Here is a 21,239-nt window from a genome sequence, read left to right on the forward strand (position 1 = left end):
CAAGTCCTTTCTAGCAGCTCCGGCCCAGATGTGGCAACAGTATTCCATCTTTGGACGTACCTGGCTCTTATATAGATAGAGAATAGCATCAGCAGTGAGATATTTACCGGATCGATAGAAAGATCCCACCATTTTCCCAGCGGCCTTGGCAACAGATTTGATGTACATGTTCCATTTAAGATCAGGAGTAATGGTCAAGCCCAGAAGCTTGTCAAAACTTGAGGCCTCCTGAAGACGAGAGCCATTCATTTCAATTGATGCCAAATGTGGATTAGAATGTTGATGATGTAAAGAGAGAAACTTGGTTTTAGATGCATTAAAAGTAACCAGCCACTCCTTTCCCCATTGTACTACGTGCTCAAGATCAGAGGAGAGAGAATTGGAGAGAACTTGGTCGTTTACTGTCTTAGATGTGCAACCATAAATGGTAGTGTTGTCAGCATAAATGTCTACAAATGATGTAAGGACGTGATTTGGAAGATCATTAATGTAGATCAGGAAAAGAGATGGGCCCAGGATGGACCCCTGAGGGACACCGGCATTAATACTGTGAGCTTCTGATTTTTGCCCCTCAACTACTACTCTTATGAACCTATCAGAAAGAAATGATTTAATAATTGAGAAGACATTTCCAGCTATACCATAACTAGCGATCTTATGAAGTAAACCTTTATGCCATACCCTATCAAAGGCTTTAGATATGTCAAGAGCAATTGCCCTAGAAAGATTGCCACTGTCGAGAGATTTGCTAATCCTATGCGATATAACTGTAAGCACATCTGCTGTAGATCTAGCAGAACGGAAACCATATTGAGTGTCACTAAGAAGGTTATTTTTGTTGAGATGGTTGATTACTTCTGTATTTAACACAGATTCTAGCAACTTACTCATGACGCACAGGAGACTTATTGGCCTGTACTGAGAGGGGGATGAGCGATCACCTGAATTCTTAAATACAGGGCATACTGATGAGATTTTCCAGGGAGATGGGAAACTATTCTCCTTAAGACAACGTTTAAACAGTTTTGTAAGTATGGGCGCTAGTTCAGGTTGAAGTTTTTTGAGTACTATAATTGGAATACCGTCAGGGCCAGTTGCTTTACTGGAATCAAGGTTTTTGATTAGCTTGGCAACATCACGTACAGATATACGCATGTTCCTTATAGGAATATTACAGCAATATAAGCATGTTCATTATAGTAATATTAAAGTAATATAAGTATGTTCCTCATAGCAATATTATAGTAATACAAGCATGGTCCTTATAGCAATATTATAGTAATATAAGCATGTTCCTTATAGCAATGTAATAGTAATATATGCATGTTCATCATAGCAATATTATAGTAATATAAGCATGTTCATCATAGCAATATTATAGTAATATAAGCATGTTCATCATAGCAATATTATAGTAATATAAGCATGTTCCTTATAGCAATATTATAGTAATATAAGCATGTTCCTTATAGCAATATTATAGTAATATTAAAGTAATATAAGTATGTTCCTTATAGCAATGTTATAGTAATATAAGCATGTTCATCATAGCAATATTATAGTAATATAAGCATGTTCATCATAGCAATATTATAGTAATATAAGCATGTTCCTTATAGCAATATTATAGTAATATAAGCATGTTCCTTATAGCAATATTATAGTAATATTAAAGTAATATAAGTATGTTCCTTATAGCAATGTTATAGTAATATAAGCATGTTCATCATAGCAATATTATAGTAATATAAGCATGTTCATCATAGCAATATTATAGTAATATAAGCATGTTCATCATAGCAATGTTATAGTAATATAAGCATGTTCCTTATAGCAATATTCTAGTAATATAAGCATGTTCATCATAGCAATATTATAGTAATATTAAAGTAATATAAGTATGTTCCTTATAGCAATGTTATAGTAATATATGCATGTTCCTTATAGCAATATTATAGTAATATAAGTATGTTCATCATAGCAATATTATAGTAATATAAGCATGTTCATCATAGCAATATTATAGTAATATAAGCATGGTCCTTATAGCAATATTCTAGTAATATAAGCATGTTCCTTATAGTAATATTATAGTAATATAAGCATATTCATTATAGCAATATTATAGTAATATATGCATGTTCCTGATAGCAATATTATAGTAATATAAGCATTTCCTTATAGTAATATTATAGTAATATAAGCATGTTCCTTATAGCAATATTCGAGTAATATAAGAATTTTGCTCATAGGAATATGATAGTAATATAAGCATTTTCCTTTTAGCAATATCATAGTTATATAAGCCTGTTCCTGTAGTAATATTATTGTAATAAAAGAATTTTCCGTATAGTAATATTATTGTAATATAAGCACGCTCATCATAGTAATAATATAGTCATATAAGCATGTTCCTTATAGTAATATTATAGTAATATATGTAGTACTTACCAACAAGACAAACGCCCATGTGTTTGTGCCTTGTGTAGGCATGTGTGACAACAAAAGTTGGGTTTTTATAAGCGGAAGTCTCGAGGTTGCTAGGAATTTCCGGGTGCATGCGCAAGAGGAGGGATTTAGAGAGTGGTATAAGAGGCAGGTCGAGTGAGAAGGTTGTTGTTGATGTCATTGGACATTACAGTGACGCGTGCGTTAGCAGTTGATTAAGAAGTTGTTTTTTTGTGTCAAGTCGTGCACCTCAGTGAAGGTGAAGGTCATATAAGTCGTGCACCTCGGTGAAGGTGAAGGTCATAAGCTATTTTGGCGATTTCGTTTTGTTTCTTTTCCTGGACAACTATGGCTGGGGCAAAGTTTGATTTAAAACTGATACCCGAATTCGACGGATTGACTTCTGTTGTCGACTGGGTCGAAAGGGTTCAGCTGATCTGCAACCTCTGAAGTAAAGGGGGTGCATACGTGATTCCCCATATGATTGGCTGGAGGCGCCCTGAGTGTGTATCAGCAACTTAGTGCCGTGGAGAAGGCTGATGATACCTCTATAAAAAATGCTTTATACAAGGTATTTGTCATAGATCCCTGCACGGCCTACGAAACATTTGCCTCTAGGAAGCTCATGCCAGGAGACACCGTGGACGTCTTCTTCGCGGAGCTGAAGAAACTTGCAGTTCTATTTGGCAATGGAGTGTCAGAGCAGACACTGGCATATGCGTTTGTGGCCGGCCTTCCCACCCATGTTAAGCAACTGTTGAGGGATTCCACCAGCGTATCTGTAACGCCCATGGAACATTTGTTGGAACGTGCTCGAGCCATTATCAGAGATGAGGAGGACCTGAGGAAACCGGTTGTAATGATGGCGCAGGCAGCCAAGACTAATGCTGAAAAGAGTCCCAGTTTGAGACCCACGACCAATGGGAGATGTTTCTGCTGCGGCCAGCGAGGCCATTTCGCAAGAAGTTGTACTAACAAGGGGCGGGGGCGCCCGCGCTGTTTCCAATGTGGTAGTTATGGACATTTCTTCCTAAATTGTGCGGGAAATGCATCAGGGGGCAGGACATCAGCGCCGCCCTGTTCCCCGGACAAGATTTAATTGAGGCGCAACTGACAATAAATGTGTATGTGGACCAAGTGCCTTGTTCAGCTCTTCTCGACTCCGGGTGCTCACACACCATCATGAGTGCCAAGTTGTATCGAAACTGAACAAAGCAGAACATCAAAGTAACCACAATAGGTGGCAATACGCAAGCTTGCTGTTGAGCCGGACCTGTCAAAGTCCACACAATCTCTGGTGTGGCTGTAGACATTAATGTGCTGGTGATGCGAAGGGATTTGCTGGGATTCGATGTACTGTTGGGATATGTTGCTATTAAGGCACTGGGGGGAGTTGTTATCGGAAGAGATGGGACTGCGCGATTTTTGGAAACCCCAGTGTGTGCTGCAGTTCACATTGATCGGCCTGATTTTAAGGTGGACTACGCCCATCACCAAAAAGCATGGACTGCATCGTGGAAGTGGACAGAAGGAAGGGCGCCAACTGAACTCAAGAATAGCATTGCAAAGTACTCGATACCCGACAAGGCCCATAATGAATACAAGAAGAAGCTTGAGGCATGGATCTAGGATGGATGGCTGATCCCCTACCCCAACAAGCTAGGACCACCCAAGGGTCTGATTCCCTTATTGGCGGTAGTCCAGCATAACAAATCAAAAGTTCGTCCAGTGCTGGACTATCGTGAACTCAATAGATACATTGAGACATACACTGCCGATGCTGACGTGTGCGCCAGCAAGCTGAGAGAATGGCGCCAGAAGGGCTCCAATGTGTCTATAGTAGACTTTCCTTATAGCAATATTACAGTAATATAAACATTTACCTTATAGTAAGATGATAGTAATATTATAGTAATATAAGCATGTTCCTTATAGCAATATTATAGTAATACAAGCATGTGCCTTATAGTAATATTATAGTAATACTAACTGTACCCTGCCACGCGTTGCTGTGGCTCAAATTGGCGCAATGGAAAAAGTTCTAAAATGAGAAAAAGCATATTTCTTATAGGTTTAAATTTCCATTTTGTATGGGTACACAGTTTTTGTTGTTCCATTTTCTTAGCTGATATAGAGATTTTCCGGTGTGGTGACTCTTGAATATGTAACATAAATTGTCCATGTGAAAAAACAGTCAGTGTGTAACTGTAAGGCCCACAATTGTAAAGATTGTTCCCTGTGCTTTGTTGATGGTTATTGCAAATGACAATAAAATTGGAAAGTGTAATTTGCTAAGGTGTAATGATGTATCCGGTGGAATCATAGGAATGCATGGAATGAAGATATATTCATCTGTGAAAGGTCCTGTTAAGATTGTTGTTTCTATGATATTGTTTGTTAATTTTTTTTTACTGCAAGCTATGTGCCATTGCAAAGCTTGGATTGGTTTATATTTGACAGCATGATAATTAGTACACCAAATTTCAGTTGCAATACATGCGGTGGCATCCCTGGCAAATATAACTGTTGGATAATTAACCACTTTATCTGCTTTCACAACAGTGTCGATGGATTTGTATTTGACTACCTCACTTGGAATTTTACATTTAATTATAGCGTTAAGTTCATGGGCATCTTTGTATTGACCTGCAAGAATAGTTCATTCACTCAGTCAAATGGAATTCTTATAATTTGAATATCTGCAAAAACCTTTTAAACTAACTATTCTTTTGATGGAATAAAATTACAGAAATTACAGAAGTTAAAAGTCAAAGAATTTTGCCCTTAACTCTGATCAGCTGGCACTTTTTCGTACCCAATTTCCCACAAGTGATGCAAAAGTTTTTGTGCAGATCGAACAGTCTGCAACTGGACATGCATATTTTGAGTTAAGTTTAATGTCTTCACATGGAACAAAAAGGTAGAGTATTTGAGGCAAGCATTTATTTCATCTGCTGGTGTTGATTGAAGAATAACAGGTAACATTTGTCTGAAATCTCCTGCAAGCAATATTACTGCATTCCCAAATGGTCTGACATTGCCACGCAAATCTTGCAAGGATCGATCGACCAAGAGCCTCAAGTGATTTTTTGCGTACCATTGTGCATTCATCCTAAACAATAAGTTTGCATTTTTGCAATATTTTTCGCCATATTGGATGTTTTGGAGATGTTGAACATGAGATTTTTGAAAAATTGAATGTTTTAAAGTAGAATAAATAATTCTTCTACTTGGCAGCAAGGTCGCAGGTATTCCTCATGCAGCAAGGGCTAAGGCTATGTCATTTTGTTACCAAATGGCTGCTAAAATCAATTTAATTAGAAAGGTTTTATCAGTTACTTCTAGTGCTGTTCAAGGTAGCAGTAATTTCCAAATAACTTCTATTCTCACAGTCAGTAAATTAGGTGACTAAGATAGGATTTATCCATGTTTTGACAATGCCTTATTCACTGTAATTAATTTAGGAGACTAAAATAGGATGAGGGATTAGAGATGGACAGATAGAGAGGAAGATATATAGATAGAAAAGAGACAGTGAGAGGAAAATAGAGAAAGAGAAGGAGATAGCGAGATAAAGGGATTGATAGATAAACAGAGAGAGGGAGAGAGTTAGAAACAGAGAGGGATGAGACAGAGGAAAGGAAAGAGATAGAGGGAGTTAGAGAGAGAGAGAAAGGAGCTCAAAGAGAGATGGAGAGGGTGATATAGAGAGAAAGATAGATTGAGAGAGGGAAAGGGAGAGATGGATAGAGAGAGATATTAAGAGAGGAAGAGAGAGGGGGAGAGAAACAGAAGGTTAACTACACTTCACCGTTTGTTTCCTCGTTCAGTAGAGAAGAAATCTTTCGAGACTGAGGCAATTTTAATGTTTTGTTATTATCCAGAGTACCCCTTTTTTTTTTGGGGGGGGGGGCTAGATTTTCCTCGCATTAGAAACCGACCGGGTTATCTGTACTGTCACTTAACAAATTAATAAAAGAAAAACATATTGTAAAATTTTAATTTAACAGGAAAATACTATTTTAAAAAATAGCATGATAACATAAGTGCATAAGTGCCACTTTAGGTACTCCTTGGGCGTTGAATTCCATGGCGACCAGCATAATTATTTAATGGTCGCTCCCTTAGCCCCCCCCCCTAGTCAAGGCTAATGCATGCGCACGTAACATTTTTTTTATTTACTGACGTTGGCTTAGTAACTAAACGATTTATTGATAATTTCGTAACCCTTAAACGCATGCCGGAAGATTTAAATTGGTTCATTATTGTTGTAATGAAAAAAAAATGTTTCATTCAACACAAAGCCAAAAACACATATTAATGATAAATGATTTATTATTCTATTCATTGAAATTTACTAATTTGTAAATAAAAAAGTAAAAAAAAAAGTCAATAAAAAAAATAGTTGCTTATGTGCGCATAAAAAACTTTCTTTTTTTTTTGTTTTGTTTTTTTTTAGATTAGGTCCAACTTATAATCACCCCCACCCCCACCTCCTCATCTTAAGAACAGCTTCCGGAATAAACACCACTTTTGGAGGGAGGGGCTATTTGCAAAATTTAACTGATATTTGTTGTCAGCATACCCACCCGAAAATACTATTTAAAAAAAAAGGAGGGATTCAGTGCCCGTGAGAGAAGTAGATTTATTTATCAATAAAAGTTGCGGAGAAGTAAATTTATTTATCAATAAAAGTCGTCATTTAAAAAAGAAAATTGTGGAGGAGAACCTAAATGTAAATATTTACCCAAAAAATTATCCAGAAGTTTATTACAAAAACGTTTTGTTTTCGCACTATTCAACAATTTGTTCATCCGCGCATGTAAATTAAAAAATATTTGTAAAAGTGAGAAGTTATCAGTAAATGATTTAGTTTTTTTTTTTAAATTTATTTATTTATTTATTTTTTTACATTTTTTTTAAATTTATTTATTTATTTATTTATTTACATTTACATTAAGAACGGCTTTCAGAATAAACACCCTCAACCTCTCCATGTTAACAACGGATTTCGGAATAAACACCATTTGGGGGGTGGGGGGATATTTAAAAAAAGTCGATAAAAGTCGTCATTTAAAAAGAAATTTAAAATCAAATGTTTGTAAAAGTGAGAAATTATTAATAAATGTTTAGTAACATTTTTCGGTGCTAATGCAGAGAGTGATCCGCGCTATTTTATAAATCGTACATTTTCCCTGGCCCGGTGGGTGCGAATACTTCAATAAATTCATTTTTTAAATTTGCAATTAACATCTCTGTTTCTGTTGGAATTAATTCTGCTTAGATATTTGCAGATCCCATAAATTAAATTCACTCATGCAGTCCGACCCGAGAAGATTAGTATTATTCCTTAGCACATAGGCTTTTTAATTTTTTCTTTTTTCCCAATAATGTGACGTTAGCCAAAATTTCACTTTTTAAATGAATTTGTGTTTACCATTAACAGCCTTTTCTGTTTTGCATATTCTTAGCATTTAATTTTTTTCCAGGTATTTAAATTTACTATCGAAAGGTCTGAACCCGAATCGAGTTGAATTTTTATTTCTTTATCATGAATTCTTAGAGTCTCATATTTTCGTAAACCTTCACTTTTTTGGATTACGCCAAACGCACTTGGGTTTTATTTTTAATTATATTTCTGCAATGGGAGCGTTTGTGTCCTATTTTTTACATATTACACATTTTTAAGATAGATATGGACAGTGTTTAACCGAATGCAAATTACCACATCGATTACATGGAGCAAGATTTTTTCTTTCTGCCAATTATTTCTTAATTTCTGTGTGCTGATATGAGCGTCCTTTTTCCCTTGTGTTTTATTTGTTACGTGTTTTTTTAACTTTTTTTTATATGTGTGTCTCCAAATTCGATATCCAACTTTTAATAATTTCTATTTTCTGGCAGTCTTCTGTTAATTTTTGTAAGGTAAGATTCTGTTCATTTTCTAATTTTTTTTTTTTTTTTTTTTTTTTACATAGGCATCACCACATTATCAAGGCCCAGAGGCCACTCAAGGATAAGGGTTAAAGAGTGTACAGTAGAAATTGGACAATATAGTAATCATTAGTAATGAAAATTTGGTAAATTTGATAACTTATATGGAACGGCTCATCAAGAACTTATTTACTTTAGACTTGAACACAACCATATTGTAGTCAGCCGGAAAGCAGGAAAACTGAAGACAATTCCACAGGCGTGCGGTTCTAAGAAAGAAGCTTTGTTCATGGAATCTACGTTTAGGTTTAGGCACAGATAAAGAGTGGGGGAATTATTGATAGTGTTTACAGCTAGACGAGTGTTTCTTGTGAAAGTTTGGCGAGGGGGGACCATAGATTGAAGCTCAGTCGAACACTTTCCATGAAAATAACGATACATCAGAGACAAGACATGTGAGATAGAGGTTGCAGCGAAGAGAAAAGGACATCTCCTACGAGGCTACGAAGTCTATTTTGAACTCTATCAAGGCAGGACAAGTCCTTTCTAGCAGCTCCTGCCCAGATGTGGCAACAGTATTCCATCTTTGGACGTACCTGGCTCTTATATAGATAGAGAATAGCATCAGCAGTGAGATATTTACCGGATCGATAGAAAGATCCCACCATTTTTCCAGCGGCCTTGGCAACAGATTTGATGTACGTGTTCCATTTAAGATCAGGAGTAATGGTCAAGCCCAGAAGCTTGTCAAAACTTGAGGCCTCCTGAAGACGAGAGCCATTCATTTCAATTGATGCCAAATGTGGATTAGAATGTTGATGATGTAAAGAGAGAAGCTTGGTTTTAGATGCATTTAAAGTAACCAGCCACTCCTTTCCCCATTGTACTACGTGCTCAAGATCAGAGGAGAGAGAATTGGAGAGAACTTGGTCATTTACTGTCTTAGATGTGCTACCATAAATGGTAGTGTCGTCAGCATAAATGTCTACAAATGATGTAAGGATGTGATTTGGAAGATCATTAATGTAGATCAGGAAAAGAGTTGGGCCCAGGATGGACCCCTGAGGGACACCGGCATTAATACTGTGAGCTTCTGATTTTTGCCCCTCAACTACTACTCTTATGAACCTATCAGAAAGAAATGATTTAATAATTGAGAAGACTTTTTCAGCTATGCCATAGCTAGCGATCTTATGAAGTAAACCTCTTTTTTTTGTTAGGACACTCCTTCTAATTTCTGCATATCGACCTGAAGTCAGTCCTTGTGTAAATACCAGACAATTAAAATTGTTTGCACTGGGGTCTGAAAGTTTGAATTCGTTGCAATGTTTATTTACCATGACTGCATAAGCTGCGAAATAATCTTTGTCATCTTTCTGCGTATTCAAACATGCCCAACAGTCAACACTTATGGAATAAAGAGACTTTCTGTAAGAAGTTCCACCGTCTCGGCGAAAAATAACTCTGAAGTTTTAATGGTGAACTAAAATCCACAAGCTTATTGTGCTCAGCCGTTTCTAGTTTTCGTAATAGCAAACAAACTTTTTTCTGGTCCGACCACTGTTTACAGTCGATACCAAAGGAATCCATACAAAAGAAATCATCCTATCTTCGATAATAAGCTGAAAATGATTTCTCTTATTCTAATCCATAGCAAGAATTTTCAATTGCATTCCACATTACGTTTTGTGAAAATGCGGTCTTATTATCGGTGGATGTATTATTTTTTATGACTTGAGTAAGCAGCTCTTTAATGTGCTGTTGATTTTTATATTGCTGGGCCTCTAGTCTCATGATTTGTTCTTGCTGTTGCTGTTGTTGTTATTTTTTACTTTCATCTGAGCGTTTATGATGTTCAAATAATTGTTGTTGTTCAATTTGCAGTTGTAATAATTGTTCCAATGTACTTTGTAAGGCGATCATTCTTGGATGATTAGTAAAATACAGAATTTACGGAAATTTAACAAAAGCGCGTTCAAATTAACCAGGTATTAGTATTTTTTTAGAACAACCGGGAGAAAATAGAACGGTAATTCGTTTCCTTCAATAACTTTGCAAACAAGCGTTGAACATATCGCTTTAAATTCCTTGGAAATATTTCTTCTAAAAAGAATGTATTTTTCATAGACGAATATATATATATATATATATATATATATATATATATATATATATATATATATATATATGTCGACAGAAATATTCAATTTTTTTCAAAGCAAATGTCTTTTTTCCACAGAACAGAAAAAAATGTTGACAGAAAAGGCCGAAAACCATATTTACTTTTTTTAGTTTGAAAAGTTGAAAAAAGACATAATTATTCAATGCTTATAAAACAATAAATAAAGTAAAATAATACACATTCCTTTATTTATTTATTGCGTAGTATTATTCTCATCTTTCTTAGATGTTGTTTCACGACTTTTCGGCCAACTATTCCTCTAGCCTTCGTCAGGTGGTAACTGCGACGGGATAGGAACTCCGAATTTCCTAACTGCATTCTCAGCAATTACTGCCATCCATAGTTGTTGTCGTCTCACCACGTTTTTGGCCAAGTAAGCCTCTGACCAGCTTTGGGTAGGATTGAAACCGCTATGTTCAAACAATTCTCACCTGGAACCGCAGAGATTCAACTGCACCATGGGCCCTGAAGGATGATCAAGATAGGATTTTTTTGTCTTATAAATCCACGTTTATTTATTATCTGATCTTCCATGGTAGGGTCCATACCGAATTGTATATATATATTATCTAATTGGAATTCATTATTGAGATGAGTATTATTTATTATTATTATCCTCATCTTTCTTAGATGTTGTTTCACGGCGTTTAGGGTTTAGAATGCTTTTAGGGCACAACCTAATAAAATAAATAATTCAATACAAGCTTATGAAATGATGAACGCAATAACTTCATAAAATGTAACACAGAAAAGGTTTATTAAGGAGAATGTGATATGTTCCTGGTAAAAGCTGGACTCTGGCTACCTGGTGCTATCACGGTAGTTATTCCCAGTGGAATCGTCGATACCGTTAGAAATCACCGAGGTGGAGAGAGAGAAGAAAAGGGAGTCCGTTCTGTTTAGTGGCTATCTCAGTAAGGACGAGTTGTTCTTTTTCAAACCGGATGCTGGCCGATTTCCTTAGAGGATAGGAAGGATCAATGTGCCGTACCCCTGATTGGTCAGTATGTACCAAATAGCACAAGGGAGAGGCATTGATTTGAGGAAGAAAAAAGTTCCATTTGTATCTGCTACAGACGTTTCACCACCTGACGAAGAGCAGAGAAATAGTTGTCTGAACGTCGTGATACAACATCTAAGAACAATGAAGATAATAGTCCACAACATTGAAATGTAGATGTTTGTGCATTATTTGTAACCTGAAAAAGTAACTTGGACAGTGTTTTTATTAGCTAAATAGTGATTAATATGCAGTAATTGGACGAATGGTGTAATATGAAAAAGTTACCCTAATTAGATTTCTGTAGTAGTACTTTACATTTTGAATTTAAGGATGAAAACTTATTATTGAGTGTGGGGAGAAATAGTCACACTGGAATTATTAAGCAGAGTGATAACGGCTGAGTAAATAAATATAAAAATTGGTGAATTTGAGCAAAACCTATTTTTTTGAGGAATGCACTTACCAATAATCGAACTAAACTGCTTCCAAATTAAAATGTTATATGCATATTCTGGTTAAAGATCTATACGGCTTAAGAAAATTGGAGAAAATCACTGAACATGCATAATACAACACCCCAAAATAATATTTTATTTAAAATGGTCACTGATGAAATATCTACTTTTTCTTTCTATTATTTTGAAATTGTGACAGAAGTTACAGAGTGTGGAGAACGAAAGAGAGAGAGAGAGAGAGAGAGAGAGAGAGAGAGAGAGAGAGAGAGGGGGGGGAGTTAGCATATATAATATATATAGTGAGAGTTAGCATATATAATAAGCTATCTTGTTGGATTTTCAAGTTAATCCCAATAGCATTTTTAAGTTGACAAACTTTGATTCTGGCTACTCAATTTTTATTGAACTATGTTATTGGCAATATGATAATCTACTTATTTTTTATGTACTTAGTCTTGTTCAAACGATTGTCAATAGGAAACCATTGTAAATAATCACCTAAAAGTAAAAATCAACAAGAGAATAACTCATTTTTAATTGAAGAATATGATAAAACTTGTTTACCTTGTTAAAAATGTAAAAAAAAACAAAAAAAAACAAAACAAAAAAAAACAATTAAAAATGAAAATTACCTCATTACATCCCGAGTAGCTCCAGGTAGGTAGCACATTTTTATAATAATGTGAAACTGGTCTGTTTTTCGAAGTTTGTCATCAATAGCATTGCATCTGATAATTCGATATTTGATTCTAACTAGCAGCAATTTTTATTTTATTTATTTTATCATGTTCTGTACAATAATACATTATTCCTTCACGTTTCTTTTTAAAATACTTAGCCCAGCTAGGAAGTTTATTATAATAGAGATAGTTTTCATTATCAACCAAATCAGTAGCGTCAAAAAGTAAAAATCATCGGCATTACTCATCCAAAAAAATCATCACATTAACAATTACATGTTTTTAAATAAATATTACCTTTTTTATTGAAATTACTTTTATAGCAAAATAGAAGGGAAGTATTTTTTTATTTTTGCTTCGAATTTATATGTTATTAATGCATCAAAATAGATCTTACATGACGCCAGCGAATAATGAACAATGGCCCTTTTCAGGGTATCAGTTGATCATCATCTATTTTACTCATTCACTGAAAAAAAAAAACTTTCATTAAAGTAAACACTAGATAGGTACTTATTATTGTCTTACAAAAAACACTAATTTATATTTTTATTTTCCAAACAAAACCATACTTTATTACTACAAAAAGGGTCGAAAAAAAACAGACACTGTTCACAGACATATTTTAAAACAAAACAATAAAATTGTCGCTTAAATAAACAACACATAAACATATTTGGGCAGAATTCTTAATTCGTTTGTAAAAATAATAAACATATTTGAATAATTTTGTGCACCAACCCATAAAATAGATTTTCCAAACTTGTGGAATTATAAGCTGATAATTGTAAGAGAACGAATACTTATAAAGATGCAAACGTAATCTTTCCCTTAAAAGACATTTTGCTGAAAAAATTTGTTTTCATTACCTGAAGAGTGCATCAGATTCCAAAACATAAACTCGCAGAGGATCAATAGAAGTTAAAATTGTATATATTCCAACATCAAATTTTCTGAAAGAGACAAATGATATATATATATATATATATATTACGTTACTGTTTCATAATAAAACACATATAATCTATCTACTATATAAATAAAGTAAAGTTAGTTTTCCCCTCTTCAATCAGACATCATAGAATTAAAACACAGGGGCCACATATAGTCACCTATTCTGCCAATACCTGATGCATGTTTCTGCTTCAATAAGTTGTGAATTTGTGATATTTTGTTTTTTATTGAATGTAAATGTTAATATTAATTATATTTATTTTAGTTTTTAATTTATATATTTTTTTCATTGTTTACGTATAATCGGTTTGAATATATCATAAATAGATTTAAAAATTCTATTAATTTTCAGTTAGTGAGAAGGAAATCTATCGCCATATTTTCCCCTAAACATGTTAATTGAACTTATAGTAAGTACAATATTTATTATTATATATTTATTATTTTTTGATGGAGAGTAGACAATGAACTGTGGATGCATAACTCTCGCGTTTCCTAATTTGTCCCTCAGTCCTTATTTCCAATGAGTGATTTTTCTGATAAAGGGAGAAGAAAAAGCTGTATTCTAGGTCGGCAACAATAGCCTGAGATGTCGGAAATTTTCTGTTTCTAAGTCTAGCCTTGTGGCCATGTCACTAATAAGGGTGCTGGAAGTAAACGTTTTATCTGGGCTGACGTTATCCGTCTGATTCAGGGACCCAAAACTTGGATTAACCACTAAGGTTTATCAGCAGATGCAAAGTACTAGGGCCGCTGTATTGTCATTTGGTGAATGGATCCTAGACCATGCAGTAGCTTCTGGTGGGGCTTCTCGATGCCATATTAGTGGGTAATTGTTATGGCTTTACATATGCTACAAAAAAAAAAAATCTTTGCTTCTTTTTCGCTCTGCCCTGCTCTAACCATTCTGATTCTGTCACGATTTCTCCATTGCTTACACCTCACTCATATTGTTCACAAACCCACCCGTGTGCCCAACACTGACGGGTAGTATGCAAGTCTTCTAGACCTTTCTCTCACAACTTACCCTGAGCTATGTTCATCTTCTGTTCTGCCTCCACTGGGATCTTCCAACCACTCTGTTGTATCGGTTAAGATAAACATGAAACATATCTCTCCATCGTACAGTGTATTGATACTCTATGGCTGACTGGGATAGCTTCCGTTCATTTATATCAGATCTACCTCTGGGTTCCACGTTTATAAAGAATGTGTCCTCTATAGTATCAAACCTGATAGAATGGTTAATTGTAGGTATAAATCACTTCATACTCTCGAAAAAGTTCCAGCAAAAACCAAACAGCCAACCGTGGTTTTCTCCAGGATGTGCTGTTGCCATTGCACCCAGAAATCCCTTTTTCCATTGCTTCCAACGTAGATCTACTGAGACTACAGCCGCTTTCAGGACTGCCAACAAAAAAAAAAAAACAGTAAAAGAGTAATAAAGAACACAAGATACTTGTCTGCTCAATCCATTAAGTTCAAAGCAGCGGCTTGGTTCTCACCAATTTTGGCAAATAGAAAACAGGGTCCTGAAGAGAAGCATGTGCTCTAAAAAAAAAAATCAATATGGACCTGAGGTAATCTCGTCAGCATCAAACAAAGCCAAACTCTTTATCAAGGCTGTCAATCCCGCATATTTCCTCCTGTATCAGAAAACACACTATACGACATACAAATATATGCCAAGCTAATCAAGAACCTTGATTCTAGTAAAGCAACTGGCCCTGATAGCATTCCAATTATAGTGTTGTAAAAGCTTCAGTCAGAACTTGCTCCCAGACTTACAAAGCTGTTTAAGCATTGTCTTAAGGAGAATTGCTTCCGAACACCATGGAAAACCTCATTAATAGGCTCTATATTTAAGAATTCATGTGATCAGTCGTCTTCCTCTCAGTGCAGACAAATAAGTCTTCTATGCGTCATGAGTAAGTAGCTGGAATCTGTGTTAAAGGCTTCCTTTTTAGGGCAATTGACATATCAAAGGCCTTTGATAGGCTATGGCATAAAGGTCTACTTCACAAGATCTCCTACTGCAGCATAGCTGGAAATGTCTTCTCGGTTATTAAATCATTTCTCTCTGATAGGTTCATAAGAGTAGTAGTTGATGGCCAGAAATCAGAAGCCCACAGTATTAATGCTGGAATCCCTCAAGGGTTCATCCGGGGCCCAACACTGTTCCTGATCTACATCTTAAGTAATCCAAGTTACCAAATTTCCATTACTAATGATTACTACGATATTATCCAATTGACTACTATACACTCAATAAACCTTATCCTCGAGTGGCTTCTGGGTGGTGATAGGTGGTGATTCTTATGTAAAAAACAAAAATTAAACTTTCTAGAAAATTTTTAGGAAATTTCTTATATTATACTTTGAAGAGGTAGGAGTAGATTTTACTCTGTTAAAAATCTATTGCTATTCTCTTATCATTCATTGCAAAATACAAGCCATCATCCAGAAAAGACGGTCATAGTTTCATTTATTCATTTGTAATATTATCTTACATCCATTGCGACTTCCCTAGGTTACGCACTGCTTGCTTATGCTTCCATTCTTACTTTCTGGACAATTTGATTGGTTGTTTACATATATTTGCCAAAATATTAGGATATTCTTGCAAAACATTTACAGCATCCCCATGGCGTCTGTCATGCAATAAAAGAAATCTAAAAAATGACACATTCAATTAACTAGTACCAGTTCACATTTACATTATTTAATCCTGCATTACAAATTTGCCTGTACAATGTAGCGATGTTTTGCATCAATAATCAGGTGGCATCAATTGCATCCCGTTATTCTAGGTTACATTCTCATAAAACACAATTCTATGCTGTTAGATGAGGATAATTTCCTCCTTATACCATTCCCATTATCCTCCTCCTACTTTACTGACCAGCTAATTATATCAGATAACTACTCACTTACAGATATACACTCCTGATCAAAAATTTAAGACCACTTGAAAATCGTTAAAAAGAAACCTTTACCAATACTACAACCTAAGAGATTATGGGAAAAAACTATACTCAAACATTTCATTCAGAAATTTACATTTTTATACACAGTCTACAAGGAACAAACTCACACACACCTACACACACAAAGTTCCGTTTATATAATAAATAGATAGATAGATAGATAGATAGATAGATAGATAGATAGATAAATAGATATAAACAGAGATAACAAGAACATTCTTGGTAATTCTATTGTCAGCCGGGCAGGAGACAGGCCTTCTTGTAGTGCCGGACCCTCAGGCAAGGTCTAATTGACCGATGGCTGAATCTGCCCCTGGTTCATATCCAACTCCATCCAAAATCTCTAGTCATTTCAGCTTAACTTGAAGCTAATTGCTACCTTCACCAACACATCATCCAACAATCTTTACCTTTTAATGATAACAACAACAACAAAATAATAATAATAATAATAATAATAATAATAATAATAATAATAATTCTGATTTCGCTTATGAATGTCTCTCTGGAAAGGGATGGGATTCATTTCCAGAGGATTTCCCTTAATCCCGGCTTCAAACCAGGAGCTTCAAAAATCAAGGGTTTTCCTAAGGATGTTGGTGGTACCTATAATTGCAGAGGTTTGAAGGCCGCCTAAAACCTCAAGGATTTGTAGTTTTTTCAATTGCCCTTCCAGACGACTTGATACTACTCCTAGTGTACCAACTACGACCGGGATTATTTGTCTTTTAACCCCGTGTATACGCCTTATCTCCAAGGCCAATGGAGCATAATTGTTTCACTTCTCATTCTCCTTCTCTCTCACATTCCTGTCCCAGGGTACTGAGAAGTCTACAATCTGCCAGTTTTTTCAGACCTTGTCAATGACGACCATGTTCCAATTGCTTGGTCGTTATGACACTTTTGTCCCACCATACCTCTACCTTGCCATCCTTACTTGTTCTCACTTCATCAGGCACCTCCTCAAACCATTTTCCAGCACACTTCACCCCAACCCTCTTACACACCTCCCAATATATCCGGAGTCCCATGCGATCGTGTCTTTTGCGGTACTCTCTCTGGGCCAGTCCACTACACCCTGCTGCAAAGTGCGCAATTGATTCTGAAGTCTTACCACAAATCCGGCATTCTGCAGCAATTTCCTCTCCTAGAACCACTTTTTTGAACAGTTGTGTTCCTAATGCCTGCTTTTGTGCTGCACAGACAAAAGCTTCAGTACTCTTAGCCAGATACACAGCTCTAAGCCATTGCCATGATCTTTCATCAGCTACTTCTGCTATATCCTGGAAGAAACTTCCATGCATTTTCTTCCAAGCCCTTTCTCCCCTTTCTCTATGCATACGTTTCATATAATCAGTCTTGGTCTCACATACCTCCACTTCATTGGCCACAACCTTAAGAATTCACTCCCCACTTCTAACCACATGCTCCTTCAATGACATCTCCTCAGTTCTAACACAATCTTTTACACTTTTCAATCCTCTCCCACCATCTTTCCTCTCTTGATACAGCCTTGCTACACTACTTCGAATGTGAAATATACCAAGCATTGCTAAAACTTTTCTTGTTTTGATATCCATGGCATGCAAATCCTTGTCAGACCATTCTAAAATTCCCGCACTGTATCTCAAAACACTGACTGCCAATGCATTTACTGCTTTCATTAGGTTTCCTCCATACAGTTTCGACTTTGCAATTAGTTTCACTCTTCTAAGATACTCCTTCCTGACTTTTTCTTTCATTTCTCTGTTCGTGAAGCCTACACCCTCCAGCACTCCTAAATACTTATATCCTGTATGTTCTATTTCTTTCATGATTTCTCCATTTGGCAGCACTATTCCATTTGAATGAACCTTTACTCTTCTTTTCATCACCAGCACCGCACATTTACTAATCCCAAACTCCATCCCAATGTCTTCTGAGTATGTCCCCACAAGTTCTACCAGTTTCTCCATTTCCTTTTCATTTCTACCGAATATTTTCAAATCATCCATAAACAGTAGATGGTTGAAGCGTCTGTCACCAGATCCAAAGTTATACCCCAGTTTTTCTTTCTTCAAGAGGATGCTCAGTGGCATCATTATCATTACAAAAAGAAGTGGCGAAACCGAATCTCCTTGAAATATCCCACGTTTTATGCTAACCTGCCCCATCTCCTCTCTGTTTGCTGTCAGCACCGTTTTCCATTGAGCCATACTTGTCTCCAAAAGCCCTACCACATTCTCAGCAACCTTCATCATCAATAGTATTTCACGTATCCATGAATGAGGAACCATGTCATAAGCCTTTCTGTAATCGATCCATGCTACGCTCAGATTTCTTTTCTTCTTCTTCTTCGCATACTGCATTATTGCTTTATCAATTAGTAGTTGCTCTTTATTACCTCTCGAGCCTTTCCGGCACCCCTTTTGTTTGTCAGGAAAAACACCATTATTCTCTAGATGTTCATAAATTTTCTCCGCAAATATTCCAGTCAACAGTTTCCACATCAATGGCACACATGCAATTGGTCTATAATTATTGGCATCTGTTCTTTTTGCAGGATCTTTCCTAATCAGTGTTGTTCTTCCCTTCACAAGCCAATCAGAGACATCTCCCGACTCTACAACCCTTTGCAGACCAGCAGCTATAGGTGGATAAAGGCATGGGAACTGTTTAAACCAGAAGCCCATCACTCCATCTGGACCAGGTGCCTTCCAGTTTGTCATCCTTTGTATACCAGCTTTAACGTCATCGATGGTTATCTCAATGTTCTTCATCTGCTGCATTTCTGATCGCCTTTCTCTGACCTCTCCCAACCAGCTAGCCTTCTTATTATATCGCCCTATCGACAGACCAAATCCCACTCCAGAACTTCCTTGCATCTTTTGCATTTGGAGAGTTGTTATTTCCCGCCTGTTTACTACCATTTAATTCTTTATACATCTGAGACTGATTGTTCCGGAAAAGGTTGTTCTGCCGAAACACAACACTTTTTCCAACAAAGTTCCTAATTTTCATACCACCAGTGTGGACCTTCTCTTTCAACATTGTTAGAACGTTCGTCGTTCCCTTTTCCAGCAATCTCTACCTCATTTCAAGCTCGTCCTTAGCTTTCTGTCCTAGTTTAACTCCTTTTCTTATTTCTTCGATTCTACCAATGTCTTTCTGCCACCGTTTAATACTTTCTTCAAGCCGCCTCTGCCAGTGTGGCCTTCTATCATTCATTTTTCCCTTTTTCTTCTGTAATAAGCCAAGATGATTCGCAATAACGTATGACGCTGCATATAGAAGCCAGTTAAGTTCCGTAATCGATATGTACTTTCTTATGATGTTGTGAATTACTCCTTGAATTATTTTTACCTCGTTTTTCACCTTCCGCCTATCACTACTCTTCATACTTGGAATCTCTATGATATCGTCTCTAAGAAGAACCTCTCTTAACTTCTGAAGTACTTCTTTTTCTACAGAAGTCAAAGTTTGAACTTCATCACCACTTCTCCATACATCTGCTCCTTTCACTGGCTCCATTGTCTCAGAGTCAATGATCTCATTTGCCTTAGATCCTTCAAACTCTTTCTCATTACTTCCCCTAACCATAGGATTCCATGCCTCCTCAGTTGTCTGCCTCCCATCATCGTTTACATTTCCCTTCTGCACTTCCACTCTCTCAGTTATTTCATCAGAGCTAGTTTCATCAATTTTACTTTCGTTATTCATTTCATTCCTAACCATCCATTCAATCTCTTCTCTTGCAATCACTGAAAGTAGGTTGTTATTTTTAATTTGCTTTAACTGGGATACCAAACTCGCGACACTTCTAGGTTCCCTCCTCTCGATTCCCATTCTTCCTTCATTTTTCGGATATATCCACCAGATTTGGTACTTCCACTTCTTACAAAGCATTCCCACAGGACTCTTCTTTCCTCATCCGTCCATGTTTTTTTTACATTTCCTGTTCCAACTCCCTTGTGTCTTGGTACCCTCTCTGGCAATTCTCACTCCCCTTATATCCAGCCACATCCTCATAATTTCGAACAGTTGTATGATGTTGACCAGTGGGACACCTACCTGACGTGAGACCATCACAAGTTGTTCCAGCCTCATTTACGTCTTTATTTTCAATATTTTGATTTGACATTCTCCCATAAATGGGGTTAGTGAATTTAAGGTTACACCACCACCGATAGTTTTATCGAGACATTATCTCTAGGAGGGTTCCCCACCAAGGTCAAAGATCCCCTCCCGACCTTTTTCCTCCATCACCACCACTATTCCCATTACCACCACCAATAACAATAGAAATAAAATCTACAATGATAATGGCAACACTAATATCGGTAGCAATAATATTAACAGCAAAAACAACAATAGCAATGACAGCAAAAAACAACACCTACCGTTACAGCTACAGTAATAATAAAAAAAATAAAAACATACCACCATTACAACCACCACTACTACTACTAGTAATAATATTAGTGGTAATAGTAATAACCGATAAAGTAAATTTGTTTTTTTTAAATAATAATAACAATAATAATGATAATAATAATGATAATGATAATAACAAAAATAAAAAAAATAATAATAAGTAGAATAATAATAATAATAATA

General features: G+C 36.0%; 1 protein-coding gene across 2 annotated transcripts in view; it reads right to left on the reverse strand.

The window, feature by feature from the left end:
* The window catches only part of LOC145239862 (putative tubulin polyglutamylase ttll-15), an 867,893-nt gene that overhangs the window by 614,436 nt on the left and 232,218 nt on the right, over positions 1 to 21,239 (reverse strand). Inside the window, exon 7 of one of the 2 annotated variants that reach the window (XM_080103429.1) lies at positions 13,572 to 13,655. The exons of the other annotated variant lie outside the window; for it this stretch is intronic. Within the exon in view, the coding sequence (XP_079959555.1) occupies positions 13,572 to 13,655 (84 nt within the window). The remainder of the gene's footprint in view (positions 1 to 13,571; positions 13,656 to 21,239) is intronic. 2 annotated transcript variants of the gene reach the window in all.

This window comes from Euprymna scolopes, chromosome 19 (assembly GCF_053919585.1).
Source record: "Euprymna scolopes isolate OS-2025 chromosome 19, ASM5391958v1, whole genome shotgun sequence".
Classification (NCBI taxonomy): Eukaryota; Metazoa; Mollusca; class Cephalopoda; order Sepiida; family Sepiolidae; genus Euprymna; species Euprymna scolopes.